The sequence below is a fragment of the Coregonus clupeaformis genome, chromosome 17, assembly GCF_020615455.1.
Source record: "Coregonus clupeaformis isolate EN_2021a chromosome 17, ASM2061545v1, whole genome shotgun sequence".
Lineage (NCBI taxonomy): Eukaryota > Metazoa > Chordata > Actinopteri > Salmoniformes > Salmonidae > Coregonus > Coregonus clupeaformis.
Genome location: NC_059208.1, coordinates 32,737,163 through 32,750,497, shown reverse-complemented (window position 1 = coordinate 32,750,497; position 13,335 = coordinate 32,737,163). Strand labels below are relative to the sequence as shown.

Below are 13,335 nucleotides of genomic sequence, written 5' to 3'. Positions count from 1 at the left end.
AGCATTTATAAAATTGTACCGAAATGTCTTGTTTCCATCACAACTGTCACATATTTTTTTTATATGGTATGACTTTATTCCCATGAAAGCTGTGGATGGAAACGTGGTTATTGAGTTTCATAGGGCCACATTCCCAGTTGAAGATTAAGCCCTGTCCAGGACTAAAAAGCATTCTCTGGAGATTCTCCATTGAGCATGCTTTTTAGTCGAGGGCTGGGCTTATTCTGTGTCTGGGAAACTGGCCATTCATGTGTTTGTTTCTTACTCCTAAGGCCTGGGGACAACCAAACTGGATGAATGGGTGTTATTGATTCAGTCCCTGAGTAAACCAGTAATAGCAGTTCCTTCAGCAAACCAAGAAACTAGATCAAGAATTGTAAAAATAATTTTTAAAAGCCCTTGCGGCACTGCATCACAGGCACTTACATCCCCTTAGCCAGTACACAGCAACTCAATGCTCCCATTACCCCGGGAATGCCTTTCCTCAGCCCTCACAGAACCCCCCCCATCAACCCAACAACAGCCCTTCTACTGAGCCAGGAAATGATATTCCATCTTCCATCCCTGACGTGATCACCCAGCTAGCTATGGTTCCTGGTGCCTAACTAACTGCAGTTGTCCACGCAGTCCTGAGACCTGTCAAACATGTGGTAGATGCTGACCAGGGGGAACATGGAGAGGGCTCCTATGAGTGAGCCAGCCTGGATGAAGACACCGCACCACAGCAAGGCAGCATGGCCAGCCTCGTGGAGCAGAGTCCCGATCACTACCTTCAGGTAAGAGAACAGGCCCGTGAAGATGATCCAGGACACCACCTGTGCAGAAACAGACAACTGTCAGTGTGTAAATCGTTCGGGTTACAGATACTCTAAATATGCTACACATTGTGTTGATCACACCAGACCTGGGTTCAAATACTATATTAATTACTTTCATATACATTTTAAAGTAAGTATTTTGATTTTTTTCTTTGAAAATACAAGTAGTTGAATATTGGAATGTATTTTGGAATGTATTTAAAAATATACTTGGAAAGTATTAGCATGTATTTTCAAATACAAATATTAAAATACTCCAATTTGATATCAGGTCTGTTTGGTCCTAGGGTTATTGGAAATAATGTATTTGGAAACAATTATTTGAAAATAGTTTCAAATAGCAGGCTATACTCCAGAGTGGCGCAGTGGTCTCTGTGTCTGTGCCACTAGAGATCCTGGTTCGAATCCAGGCTCTGTCGTAGCCGGCCGCGACCGGGAGACCCATGGGGCGGCGCACAATTGGCCCAGTGTCGTCCAGGGTAGGGGAGGGAATGGCCGGCAGGGATGTAGCTCAGTTGGTAGAGCATGGTGTTTGCAACGCCAGGGTTGTGGGTTCGATTCCCACAGGGGGCCAGTATGAAAAAATAAATACAATAATAATAATGTATGTACTCACTAACTGTAAGTCGCTCTGGATAAGAGCGTCTGCTAAATGACTAAAATGTAAATGTAAAAATGTATAGACAATTATATAAAAAATACTTTAAAATACAGTGGGGGAAAAAAGTATTTAGTCAGCCACCAATTGTGCAAGTTCTCCCACTTAAAAAGACGAGGCCTGTAATTTTCATCATAGGTACACGTCAACGATTTTTTTTCTCCAGAAAATCACATTGTAGATCTTTTAATGAATTTATTTGCAAATTATGGTGGAAAATAAGTATTTGGTCAATAACAAAAGTTTCTCAATACTTTGTTATATACCCTTTGTTGGCAATGACACAGGTCAAACGTTTTCTGTAAGTCTTCACAAGGTTTTCACACACTGTTGTTGGTATTTTGGCCCATTCCTCCATGCAGATCTCCTGTAGAGCAGTGATGTTTTGGGGCTGTCGCTGGGCAACACGGACTTTCAACTCCCTCCAAAGATTTTCTATGGGGTTGAGATCTGGAGACTGGCTAGGCCACTCCAGGACCTTGAAATGCTTCTTACGAAGCCACTCCTTCGTTGCCCGGGCGGTGTGTTTGGGATCATTGTCATGCTGAAAGACCCAGCCACGTTTCATCTTCAATGCCCTTGCTGATGGAAGGAGGTTTTCACTCAAAATCTCACGATACATGGCCCCATTCATTCTTTCCTTTACACGGATCAGTCGTCCTGGTCCCTTTGCAGAAAAACAGCCCCAAAGCATGATGTTTCCTTCCCCATGCTTCACAGTAGGTATGGTGTTCTTTGGATGCAACTCAGCATTCTTTGTCCTCCAAACACGACGAGTTGAGTTTTTACCAAAAAGTTCTATTTTGGTTTCATCTGACCATATGACATTCTCCCAATCCTCTTCTGGATCATCCAAATGCACTCTAGCAAACTTCAGACAGGCCTGGACATGTACTGGCTTAAGCAGGGGGACACGTCTGGCACTGCAGGATTTGAGTCCCTGGCGGCGTAGTGTGTTACTGATGGTAGGCTTTGTTACTTTGGTCCCAGCTCTCTGCAGGTCATTCACTAGGTCCCTCCGTGTGGTTCTGGGATTTTTGCTCACCGTTCTTGTGATCATTTTGACCCCACGGGGTGAGATCTTGCGTGGAGCCCCAGATCGAGGGAGATTATCAGTGGTCTTGTATGTCTTCCATTTGTAGTGTCTGAGGGTCTATGATTTTGCTGACGTTTGCAAAAAGTGTGTTAGAGGAACTTGGCTCTGCTTGCGGAAACATCTGGAAAGCATTACTACATAGGCTTCTTGGAATAGAGGATATGTGGAAAGCCAGGGATTGGTTTATTAAAATCACGCCATATTATGTCACATAGGATATAAATACCATGTCTTAAACAAAGGACTGGGAGAATAGCATATTACAGATCGGGTCCGGCTGTTCTTCAGATATTCTGCAGATGTCTGTAAATTGACGCTAAAACTCTTTGGATACAATAAACCTTTATAACCAAAGTACAGCGTCAGCGGATCTTCTTATCATCACAGCATTATCAGCGTCGTTGTCTTTACACCACACATTTCCTAATAATTGCTCCCACAGTTGATTTCTTCAAACCAAGCTGCTTACCTATTGCAGATTCAGTCTTCCCAGCCTGGTGCAGGTCTACAATTTTGTTTCTGGTGTCCTTTGACAGCTCTTTGGTCTTGGCCATAGTGGAGTTTGGAGTGTGACTGTTTGAGGTTGTGGACAGGTGTCTTTTATACTGATAACAAGTTCAAACAGGTGCCATTAATACAGGTAACGAGTGGAGGACAGAGGAGCCTCTTAAAGAAGAAGTTACAGGTCTGTGAGAGCCAGAAATCTTGCTTGTTTGTAGGTGACCAAATACTTATTTTCCACCATAATTTGCAAATAAATTCATTAAAAATCCTACAATGTGATTTTCTGGATTTTATTTCCTCAATTTGTCTGTCATAGTTGACGTGTACCTATGATGAAAATTACAGGCCTCTCTCATCTTTTTAAGTGGGAGAACTTGCACAATTGGTGGCTGACTAAATACTTTTTCCCCCCACTGTACAAATAGTTGATTTGGCACCACATTATTTGAAAACACTCAAATACACAGAATATAAGTATTTAAATGACAAATACTTAAAATACAAATGTATTTCAACTCAGGTCTGGATCACATTACACAACACATTGGCAACCCAGCCAGTGAATGCACTTCAAGACATAAACAAAAGTTATTTAATTATCAATAGTAGCCTCAATCAATAGGTTGTAGTGAACAAGGTCCACAATGATAGCACTGATAGGCCTAGTAAGTACTCCTGAGTGGCGCAGTGGTCTAAGGCACTGCATCGCAGTGCTAACTGTGCCACTAGAGATCCTGTTTCGAATCCAGGCTCTGTCGCAGCCGGCCGCGACCGGGAGACTCATGGGCGGCGCACAATTGGCCCAGCGTCGTCCAGGGTAGGGGAGGGAATGGCCGGCAGGGATGTAGCTCAGTTGATAGAGCATGGCGTTTGCAAAGCCAGGGTTGTGGGTTCGTTTCCCACGGGGGGCCAGTATAAAAAATATGTATTCACTAACTGTAAGTCGCTCTGGATAAGAGCGTCTGCTAAATGACTAAAATGTAAATGTAGTAGTTAATAGATTATGGTTGAAATGACTTACCACCAAGGATACACCAGCAGGGTTCCCCAAGAGAGGAGGGCAGGGGCTGAGCACTGCAAGAGCCATGAGGTAGGCTGCAAAGACCCCACCTGCTACAGACATGAAACCAAGACCCACAGATGATCTGCAATACAGACAGGAAAAACACACCCAGAAGTAATATCACCTGATTCAACATTAATAAACCATGTACAATTATTCCAAACCATATCTAGGCCTACAGTCCGTCCATATTTACATTATAATATTCATACAGCAATATGAATATTTATATCAATCAATTACTGTACATGAGGGTGCAACACACATTAACTGTGGTATAGGCCTACACACTAATCATGCAGTGTAACTCAGTCATATCCACTCACCTGCAGAGGACAAACATGGACACAAAGCAGGCTAGTGGGTTTGCAATGTTGCCAAGGACCACAGAGAGGTGATAGGTCATGGTGCCATAGGGCAGACAGGAGAAGCTCTGGACAGAGGGAAGGACTCCGTTGGTCAGGGCGTTGGAAACACCTAGTAGCACCAGCAGGTAGATGTTGCGTGGCGTCCAGAAGGTTTGGACCGGGGCTGCTTTCTCCAAATCCACCTGGTCCTCAGACACCGGTGTTCCTCCATTCTGGAGCGGGTGGGTCTCCTCCCCATTATCCTTTGTCGTCACCATCTCAGGCTCTGGGGTGTCCTCCTGTAATGCTGGCTCTGTTATTTCTCTACGCGTCAAAGCCATGAAGCAGAGGGCTGAGATTGTCAGCATTACAAACAGGAACCAAAAGAAGTCCTGGGCAGGGAAGTTTTCTTCCAGGTAGTGCGGCTGTACCGTGCCATTCTCCATTTTGCACTCCAATTTCCCCACACCCTGCCCCAAAGCCACAACACATGGGAACAGGGCACTGAGCCCCTGGCCAACAAAGAATGTGCGGATGTATTGAGGGGGGTAGCGGAACATGAAGGGCAAGAAGGTGACATTGGACGTACAGCAAACCAGAGCCAAAACGAACGTGAGCAGCAGATATGGTACTGATCTCACTTCCCCTGCCACAGTGGCCACCTGTGACCAAAAGATGGCTAGGAAGATTGATGCCACCACTGCTAGAACCTGGATACAGTGGATGACCAGGCGCTCGTTTAACTGTCCTGGGGCACAGTGGTGCATTATGGTCACAGCAATCGGACCTATATTCCCAAAGGCTATCAGTACTGACAGATAGACTGGCAGGATCCACCCTACATATAGAAAACAATGGTCAGTGTCAATCAGAATACACTGCCTGATTAAGCTACTGTCTTTTAGCCTAGACTTCATGGAACAGTTTCTGTATTCAATAATAATACTGTAAAAGGACAAAACAATAGTATTTATTATAGAATGCTATAAATGAAGAGGGTACCATGCATTGACAATGAGAGAACATAAAAAAAGAAAACTCAGGTACTGACCTTCAGGCAGAACGTTGACAACGACGGGTAGCTCAACCCAGAGACAGTTCACTGAAATCCAGGAGCCCATTCCGAAGAGAGCCACAAGGACGTGAGTACAAGCGGCACTGTTCCACCAAGTCCCCGCCATTTAGCCGTTCTGACGAAGAAGACAGATAAGATTTACGTTATGTATCGTTTCAAAAGTGGGGCAGATGACATATGGGCACGTGTCCTTTCTTATGAAAACATCAGCCGGCAGGATGGTTAGGTAAAATGCGTCCGATTTAAAAAAAACAAATATTATTCTTCTTCGGGTTTATCAGCAGTTGGCATTCAACGTTACGGTGCATTACCGCCACCTACTGTACTGAAGTGTGGGCCAGACACAGGGAGAAACTAAACCCTACCTGCCAGCCTCGTTGCTCTTAAAAAACATCACAAAATATTTGAGACTACATCTAATGACGTTCTACTCAATATACTCTAAACTAATTTCCTGTATCCCCTTCTCCCTCATACTAGATCTCATCCTCTCTTTCCCTCTGATACTGCCCACACTGTAGCAATACATGCTCCACGGTCTCTGTTTCCTGACAATAATCACACTTACCTGTTGGATGCTTTCCTATCACATTTAATGTCTTATTCAACTGGCTGTGTCCCACCCTTAATCTTATAAAAATAGCCTCCTCTCTTCTGTCCCTTCCTGCCATCCTCCCCTCCCCAACTTTCCTCTGTACTTAATAAATGCCTTCCCTTATTATCTCTATTCCACTGCTCCTGCCATCTCTGCACCATCACTTTATATATCAGGCTTTATGCCTCTGCCTTGCTCATTGAAACTACAACATCAACATCCCCACTACTAAGTGCTTGTTTAGCCAGTTCATCTACTGCCTCGTTCCCCTCCACCCCCACATGGGCTGGGACCCAAGTAAATCTTATCTGTATACCTATCTATTTAATTCTGCCATGGTTTTGTAGCACCTCATAAAGCAGGTCTTGTCTGCTACGTGAGCTAAAGGACTGGAGACTCATTAACAATGCACATGAATCAGAGCAAATAACTACTCTGTCTTGTCAGCTCCGCCGTATATACAGCCAGATTATCTGTAATACGTTTCCTGACTTCCACCCCACATTCCATCACCATAGCAGCACCCACCCGTAGTCTGCGCTCCAGCAGGTATATCTCACTGGTCATCCCCAAAGCCAACACCTCCTTTGGCCGCCATTCCTTCCAGTTCTCTGCTGCCAATGACTGGAATGAATTGCAAAAATCTCTGAAGCTGGAGACTCTTATCTCCCTCACTAACTTTAAGCATCAGTTGTCAGAGCACCTTCCCGATCACTGCACCTGTACACAGCCCATCTGAAATTAGCCCACCCAACAGGGGCGGCCTGTTCAATAGGGCGATATGGGCGACGCACTGCCAAACGGGAAAAGGAAGGGATTTTTTTTCTAATCAATTATATCACGGCAACAGTAGTTATCAGTGTTGTAATCTATACGTCTGATCTGCCACAGTGCCACACTGCCACTAAATGTCGAATCAGGCTAAAGTCGTGCTTCAAATGGCTCCCCCCCCTTTTGGGGCGATTTCAGTCAGGTTGAAAATCGCCCAGAAGTCTGTCATAGACTCCCATGTAAAATCTATTTTTTCAAATTTCAGAGCCTTCAATACAATCTCAATGGGTGTCTGTGGGCTTGCACTTACGCGCTTTCGTCATACGTTACGTAACCATGAACGTAACTGAGAAAAGAGCGGATTGTTTGAAAGAAGTTCCTTTTTGTCGGGCGAACAAATGAAGATAAATTGGCAACGAAACAATTAGGACCTCCCAGACCAAATTTAATAATTCAACAGGTTTCTACTAAAGGCGGAAAGTCCTACACCCGAGGATTTTCCAAAAATTGGTACTGAACGAAAAAAGACATTGCCACTCACTCAACTGGATGAGGGATACAGGCTAGCTGTCCGCCGCCACAACGATGAGGTTAGTGTTGATAATCACAAGTTTACTGGAGAACTGAGACCAAGTAGAGACTTTGGACAGGGTGGATATGGTATAATAAAGGCAGTTTATTCAGAGGTAAAGATATCTGGAATCGCGTTCACGGACCCGTTCGTCAAACTCTTAGGGAGCTATAAATTAAGCCCCATTACTTACCATATCAGATAAGAGAAATTGCTGCAGCTACATATATTTTACATCCTGGCCCTACATAGTTCACTATTTGCATCACTTACCAAAATATTACATGTGGTCATATATGCTTGGAAAGTGGAGATGCCATAGAACGTCAAAAAAGTAAACATTGCTGGAGACACATTGCCGTTTTGGAGAAGACATCGCGTTTGCTAGCGAAGAGATTTGTTGTGGCAAATGAACTTGGGCTGGGAATTGCCAGGAACCTCACGATAAGATATATGCATCAGCATTGCGAGTCTCATGATTCTATACGTATTGCGATTCGATACTGTGATTTTATTGCGCACCATATGTCTGTTGCAGAGGGATCAGAAAGCCATGAGAACGAGTTTTGATCAGTCATGGAAATAAAAGTGCTGAAAACAAATTGGCTCCCAATGTGAAAAGATTGAGAACAAGCTATGAAGGAACAATAATGGTGTTTTGGTGCAGGTACAGCCAACTAGCGCTAAAATATTGCGATATTGTCAATACAGTATATCGTAAAGTATCACTATGTAACTCGATTTCTTTCACCCCAATCCCTCAAATTAACGGTAAATAACTGAATTGTTTGCCCCACATTTAGCTAAGATGATTAGCTAGCCAGCTAAAATGTTTTATTTAGTTAGCAGTCGCATCTACAATAGTTTACTGTCAATAACATGTCTCCAAAAATGACGTGGTGTCTCCAATTGTGTTGACATTTTACAATTGCGATGCGCATCCATGAGTATCCACTTTCTGTAGCTCAGCTGGTAGAGCATGGTGCTTGTAACGCCAAGGTAGTGGGTTCGATCCCGGGACCACCCATACACAAAAATGTATGCACGCATGACTGTAAGTCGCTTTGGATAAAAGCGTCTGCTAAATGGCATATTATTATTATTATTATTATTATCTGAAGAGAGCCCCGAAACATTGTGTGCAGACATTTTATGCAATAAATGAAGTAGGTTGAATCTAGTAGTTCTGATCTTCTGATTGGTCCTGATGAGTTGGGCGAGGTCCCCTCCAGGCTACTGTCACTGTTGCATTGGCTCTGAGTCGGGTTCTCTGTCTTCAAATGTTCAGCCTAAGAGAGGGGATTTTTGTGTGTGTGTGTGTGTGTGTGTGTTTAACAGTGATGATGATGTGTGTGTGTGTGTGTGTGTGTGTGTGTTTAACAGTGATGATGTGTGTGTCCTCAGAGCAAGAACTCGTGAGTTGGAAGAACAGAGGCCTATGGCGTGGGTGTTGTCCTTGGCCTCCTGCTGACAAGGCTGACAAGATAGGACCCTTTTGTCCATTGTTATTGGATAGGAACAGAACTTATAACCAGCTCCTGACCTAAATAGATCTTAGCACAACATTTTACTCAACATATCATATTCCATATTCACTATAACAAATATATTTACTACGACATTAGCAAGAACCGCCACATCCTCAGCCGGCTAATCCAGTGTGTGAAGTTTTGCGGAGTGTTTGAGTTAGCTTTGCGAGGCAAAGATGAAACTGAGGGCTCCACCAACCCTGGTAAGCCAACACTTTTGAGATCAGTCAATAAATGCTTCTGGTATTGACTTATATGCTGCCCCTGTCTTCATGTTGTTGCTGGACATATCTTTTTTAAAATGTGTGTAGGTCACCTAAATCATCAGAAAAATTGCCCCTCCTGAGAATTTTTTCAGGAGCCGCCACTGCCACCCAACTACCTCATCCCTATATTGTTATTTATTTTGCTATTTTGCACCCCAGTATCTCTATTTGCACATCATCTCTTGCACATCTATCATTCCAGTGTTAATACTAATTGTAATTATTTTGCACTATAGCCTATTTATTGCCTTACCTCCATAACTTGCTACATTTGCACACACTGTATATATATTTTCTGTTGTATTTTTTGACTTTGTTTTTTTTACCCCATATGTAACTCTGTGTTGTTGTTTTTATCGCACTGCTTTGCTTTATCTTGGCCAGGTCGCAGTTGTAAATGAGAACTTGTTCTCAACTGGCTTACCTGGTTAAATAAAGGTGAAATAAAATAAAATAAAATAAATTCCTGCACTACAAATGCTGACCCAGTACATCCTGTCCTTGGATCTTTTGAACCATCTGTGTAAATGGCCACAAAATCCTGATACACAGTTTCCAGACATCTCTTAAACAAATCAGATGGATCAACACCCTCCCTATCTTTCTGTAGTCTCTCCAACACTTCTAGATCAACTACTGGAGGCGGGTGTAGCCATGGTGGATTTACAGGAATAACTACCGTTAGACTAAACTCCCTTCCACCCACCCAAAGCTCGTGTTCTGTCTTTGCTCATGTTCCCAGCATGCCTGTAAAATCCCTTTCGCAGCATGAGACACCCCTTGTCCTTGTAGGTTGACCCAATAATTCATTGCCAGCTGCTGTCTCCTAATCGGCATTGACATATCCCCCCATCTCCACCTGTAATGCAGCCACTGGGGACGTCCGAAACGCCCCACTACATATTCTGAGTCCTTGCCCCTGTATGACATCTAGCCTTTCCAGTGAGGTCCGGGCCTCCGAACCATATGCTATACTGCCATAGTCTATTACAGATCGGATCAATGCAACATACATGGTCTTCAATGAGGAACGCCCAGCCCCCCAGTCCTTCCCCGTCAGACAGCGCATCACATTTAGCACCTTCTTACACTTTCCACCACTCTCTCAATGTGTTCTGCCCAGGTCAGTCTAGTGTCAAAGTATACCCCAAGGAACCTGAAGGCCCCCACCCTCTCCAAGTTTCTCCAATATAACCTCAAGCATACCTCATCTCCCACCTTCCTCCTGGTAAAGAACACAGTTTTCTCTACAGAGAACGTGAATCCCCACATTAATGCCCACCACTCTACCTCATCAATTGCTTCCTGTACCTTCCTGACTATGTATGGCACATTTCTTCCCCTCTTCCATAAGGCCCCATCATCTGCAAATAACGAGCTCCCTATATCCGGCTGTACCTGAGAGTAAACATCATTGATCATGATTATTGAGAACAACAGAGGACTAATCATGCTCCCCTGTGGTGTACCGTTATCCACCAAGTAGCTGCCAGATAAAAATACTTCTCCACCCTCACCTGGATAGACCTTCCAAACAGGAAATCCTTTATCCAGTTGTACGTTCTTCCTCCTACCCACATAATATCAAGCTTGATTAACAACCCCTCCTTCCACATCATATCATACGCCTTCTCCACATAAAAAAAACCCAGCTACAACAGTCTCCTTGTTCACCTGAGCCTTCCTGACCACTGGATCCACAGTTCCCCTACCCTTCCTGAACCCACTGATGTGGCGATACTAGCCCTCTGCTCTCCAGGAAGTAAGTTAGCCTCTCTGTAATCATGCGTTCCATAATCTTACATACATGTGATGTTAAAGCTATTGGCCGATAGCTTGTTGGCCTCGTTGGATCCTTCCCGTGCTTCCGGATTGGTACCACTACTGCCTCCTTCCAACTGCCTGGTAGTTTCCCCTCCTCCCACACTCTGTTGTACAACACCAATACCTTATCCAGTGCCTCATCACTAAGATGGGCCAACATAACATAGCACACCTAATCTTTCCAAGGTGAAGTTAACCGAGCCTTACCTATTGCTCTTTTCACCTCTGCCATGGTAAATCGTGCATTCAACGCATCATTTACATCCTCCCTCCTATCCAGCACTCCAGGACGCTCCTCTCTCGTGTTCTCTCTCCCCCTCTGCCACTCCTCTGACAGATTTGCGGACAAATGCTTTGGCCATCATCTCTGCTTTCTCCTCATCTGTTACTGCCACATCCCCCCCACTCATCAACACTGGATAATCCCACTCCCTTCTGACCCCACTCATCCTCTTAATCATCCCCCACACTTCTCCCACAGGTGTCGCCCTTCCAATGGTGTCACAGCACCGACGCCAACATGACCTCTTTGCGTGACGGCTAGTTCTCCTCACCAGAGCCTGGGCCTGCTTATACTGAATCACATGTTGGAAGTTAAGCGTCCTTTTCATTACTCTAAATGCCCTGTTCCTACTCCTCACCATTGCCCCACATTCCTCTGTCCACCATGGAACTGCTTTCCTCCTCCTCCTCCCTGAACTCTTAGGTATAGCCTCAGTAGCTGCCCCCCACTAATGCTGTTCTCACCCAGTTATTCATACTATCCACATCCCCTCTCATATCCACCCGAGCCATCACCTGCTCACTCAGCTCCTGAAACTGATCCCACCTTGCCCTTCTAAACACCCACCTGCCTACTCCATCCACTGACACCTCCTCCTCCCTCCGGCCTACTGTGCATACAATGGGGTAATGATCACTCCCTACTGTCGACTCCCATACCTCCCACTCACATATTCCTGCCATCGCACTAGATACCAGAGTGAGGTCCAAGGCAGACTCTTTCCCTGTGGCTACATCAATCCTGGTCCCTTGGCCATCATTTGAAGAGTAGATTACTCTCCTCCCCTTACCATGTGGCCATTCAGAACGCTTCTAGGGATTGTGAAGACAGGCATTGCTGCACTTCAGAGGCAAAATACAGTGCATGCGATTTAGTTTGATGCGCATGGCACCGGAAAAGTGCAGCACATTTCCCTAGGCAGAGTGAACACTGATCCACCCGCTCGGTGCTTCGATTTAGTGTGCTGGTGTGAATATCGAGTGCACTGATTCGTATCAGGTTTACTCAACAAAATGTGGTCCGAGCATTTGTAAATGAAATTGTATTTTTGTACTAGGGTCTTCATAAATTCACTGACATCTTTGACTACAACTGCATTACAGCTTGTATGTCTAATACACCTTCCATTGTCTTACAAATAAAGCATTTCATAATAATGAACTAATTGACCTACTGGGCTATATAACCACATAAACAAACCCTTCAGAATGTCACATGATCCCTATCATAATATTCAGAAGTGAGAGTTTATACAGTTAAAGGGGCAATCTGCGATTGGTGCATCGATTTGAATTAAATTAATGCTAGCCATTGATTCTTGAATAATTTAACCTATTAATGCCTCATGACCTTAGTTCAACTGTCGTACCCTACCAGAACCCATAATAAGCTTGTTTTACTCAATTGTTTGTAAACAACATAATTTTAAACAAACACTAAAGCCTCAAAACATGACTAAAACTATCATTTTGATCTCATGCGTGGTCAGTCTGTATCCATAGCTCAGTCTATGAATTTGAGCGTGGTTACATTTTTCCAAAACAGTGGCAGGTTGAGCTTTGTTAATATCTGAACAGCAGATTGCCCCTTTAATGTCACACTGGGTAAATACATTGAATATACCCACTGTGCACCCTCAAAACAAATGTTTAAATGTTCATTCAATACTTTTAAGTATCCCAATATATCACAGGTTGTGTAAAGATAAATGGCATCTCAGTGTAAAACTGTCAAACCTTACATCTGGAAATTCTAATCAAATGTTATTTGCCACATGCGCCGAATACAACAGATGTAGACCTTACAGTGAAACGCTTACTTACAAACCCTTAACCAACAATGCAGTTTTAAGAAAAATAAGTGTTAAGTAAAAAAATAGATAAGTAAAAAATAATTAAGAAAAAATAATTAAAGAGCAGCAGTAAAATAAAATAA

At 43.8% G+C, this 13,335-nt stretch overlaps 1 protein-coding gene across 1 annotated transcript; it reads right to left on the bottom strand.

The window, feature by feature from the left end:
- Nucleotides 1-261: 261 nt before the first annotated feature.
- On the bottom strand, nucleotides 262-5,808 carry LOC121586266 (solute carrier family 52, riboflavin transporter, member 2). Its single transcript, XM_041902834.2, has 4 exons — nucleotides 5,538-5,808; nucleotides 4,466-5,324; nucleotides 4,098-4,221; nucleotides 262-815 (listed from the first exon to the last, which is right to left on the bottom strand). Exons 1-4 carry the CDS (start codon nucleotides 5,665-5,667, stop codon nucleotides 606-608), a joined length of 1,323 nt encoding a protein of 440 aa, XP_041758768.1. The 5' UTR covers nucleotides 5,668-5,808; the 3' UTR covers nucleotides 262-605.
- Nucleotides 5,809-13,335: the final 7,527 nt, after the last annotated feature.

Excerpts from the sequence above, each read along its gene's own strand:
- LOC121586266 (XM_041902834.2), bottom strand. The coding sequence starts at position 5,667 with ATGGCGGGGACTTGGTGGAACAGTGCCGCTTGTACTCACGTCCTTGTG. Across the intron at positions 5,325-5,537 it reads TGTCAACGTTCTGCCTGAAG|GGTGGATCCTGCCAGTCTAT; the intron begins GTCAGTACCTGA and ends TTCTATATGTAG. Across the intron at positions 4,222-4,465 it reads TCCATGTTTGTCCTCTGCAG|ATCATCTGTGGGTCTTGGTT; the intron begins GTGAGTGGATAT and ends TCTGTATTGCAG.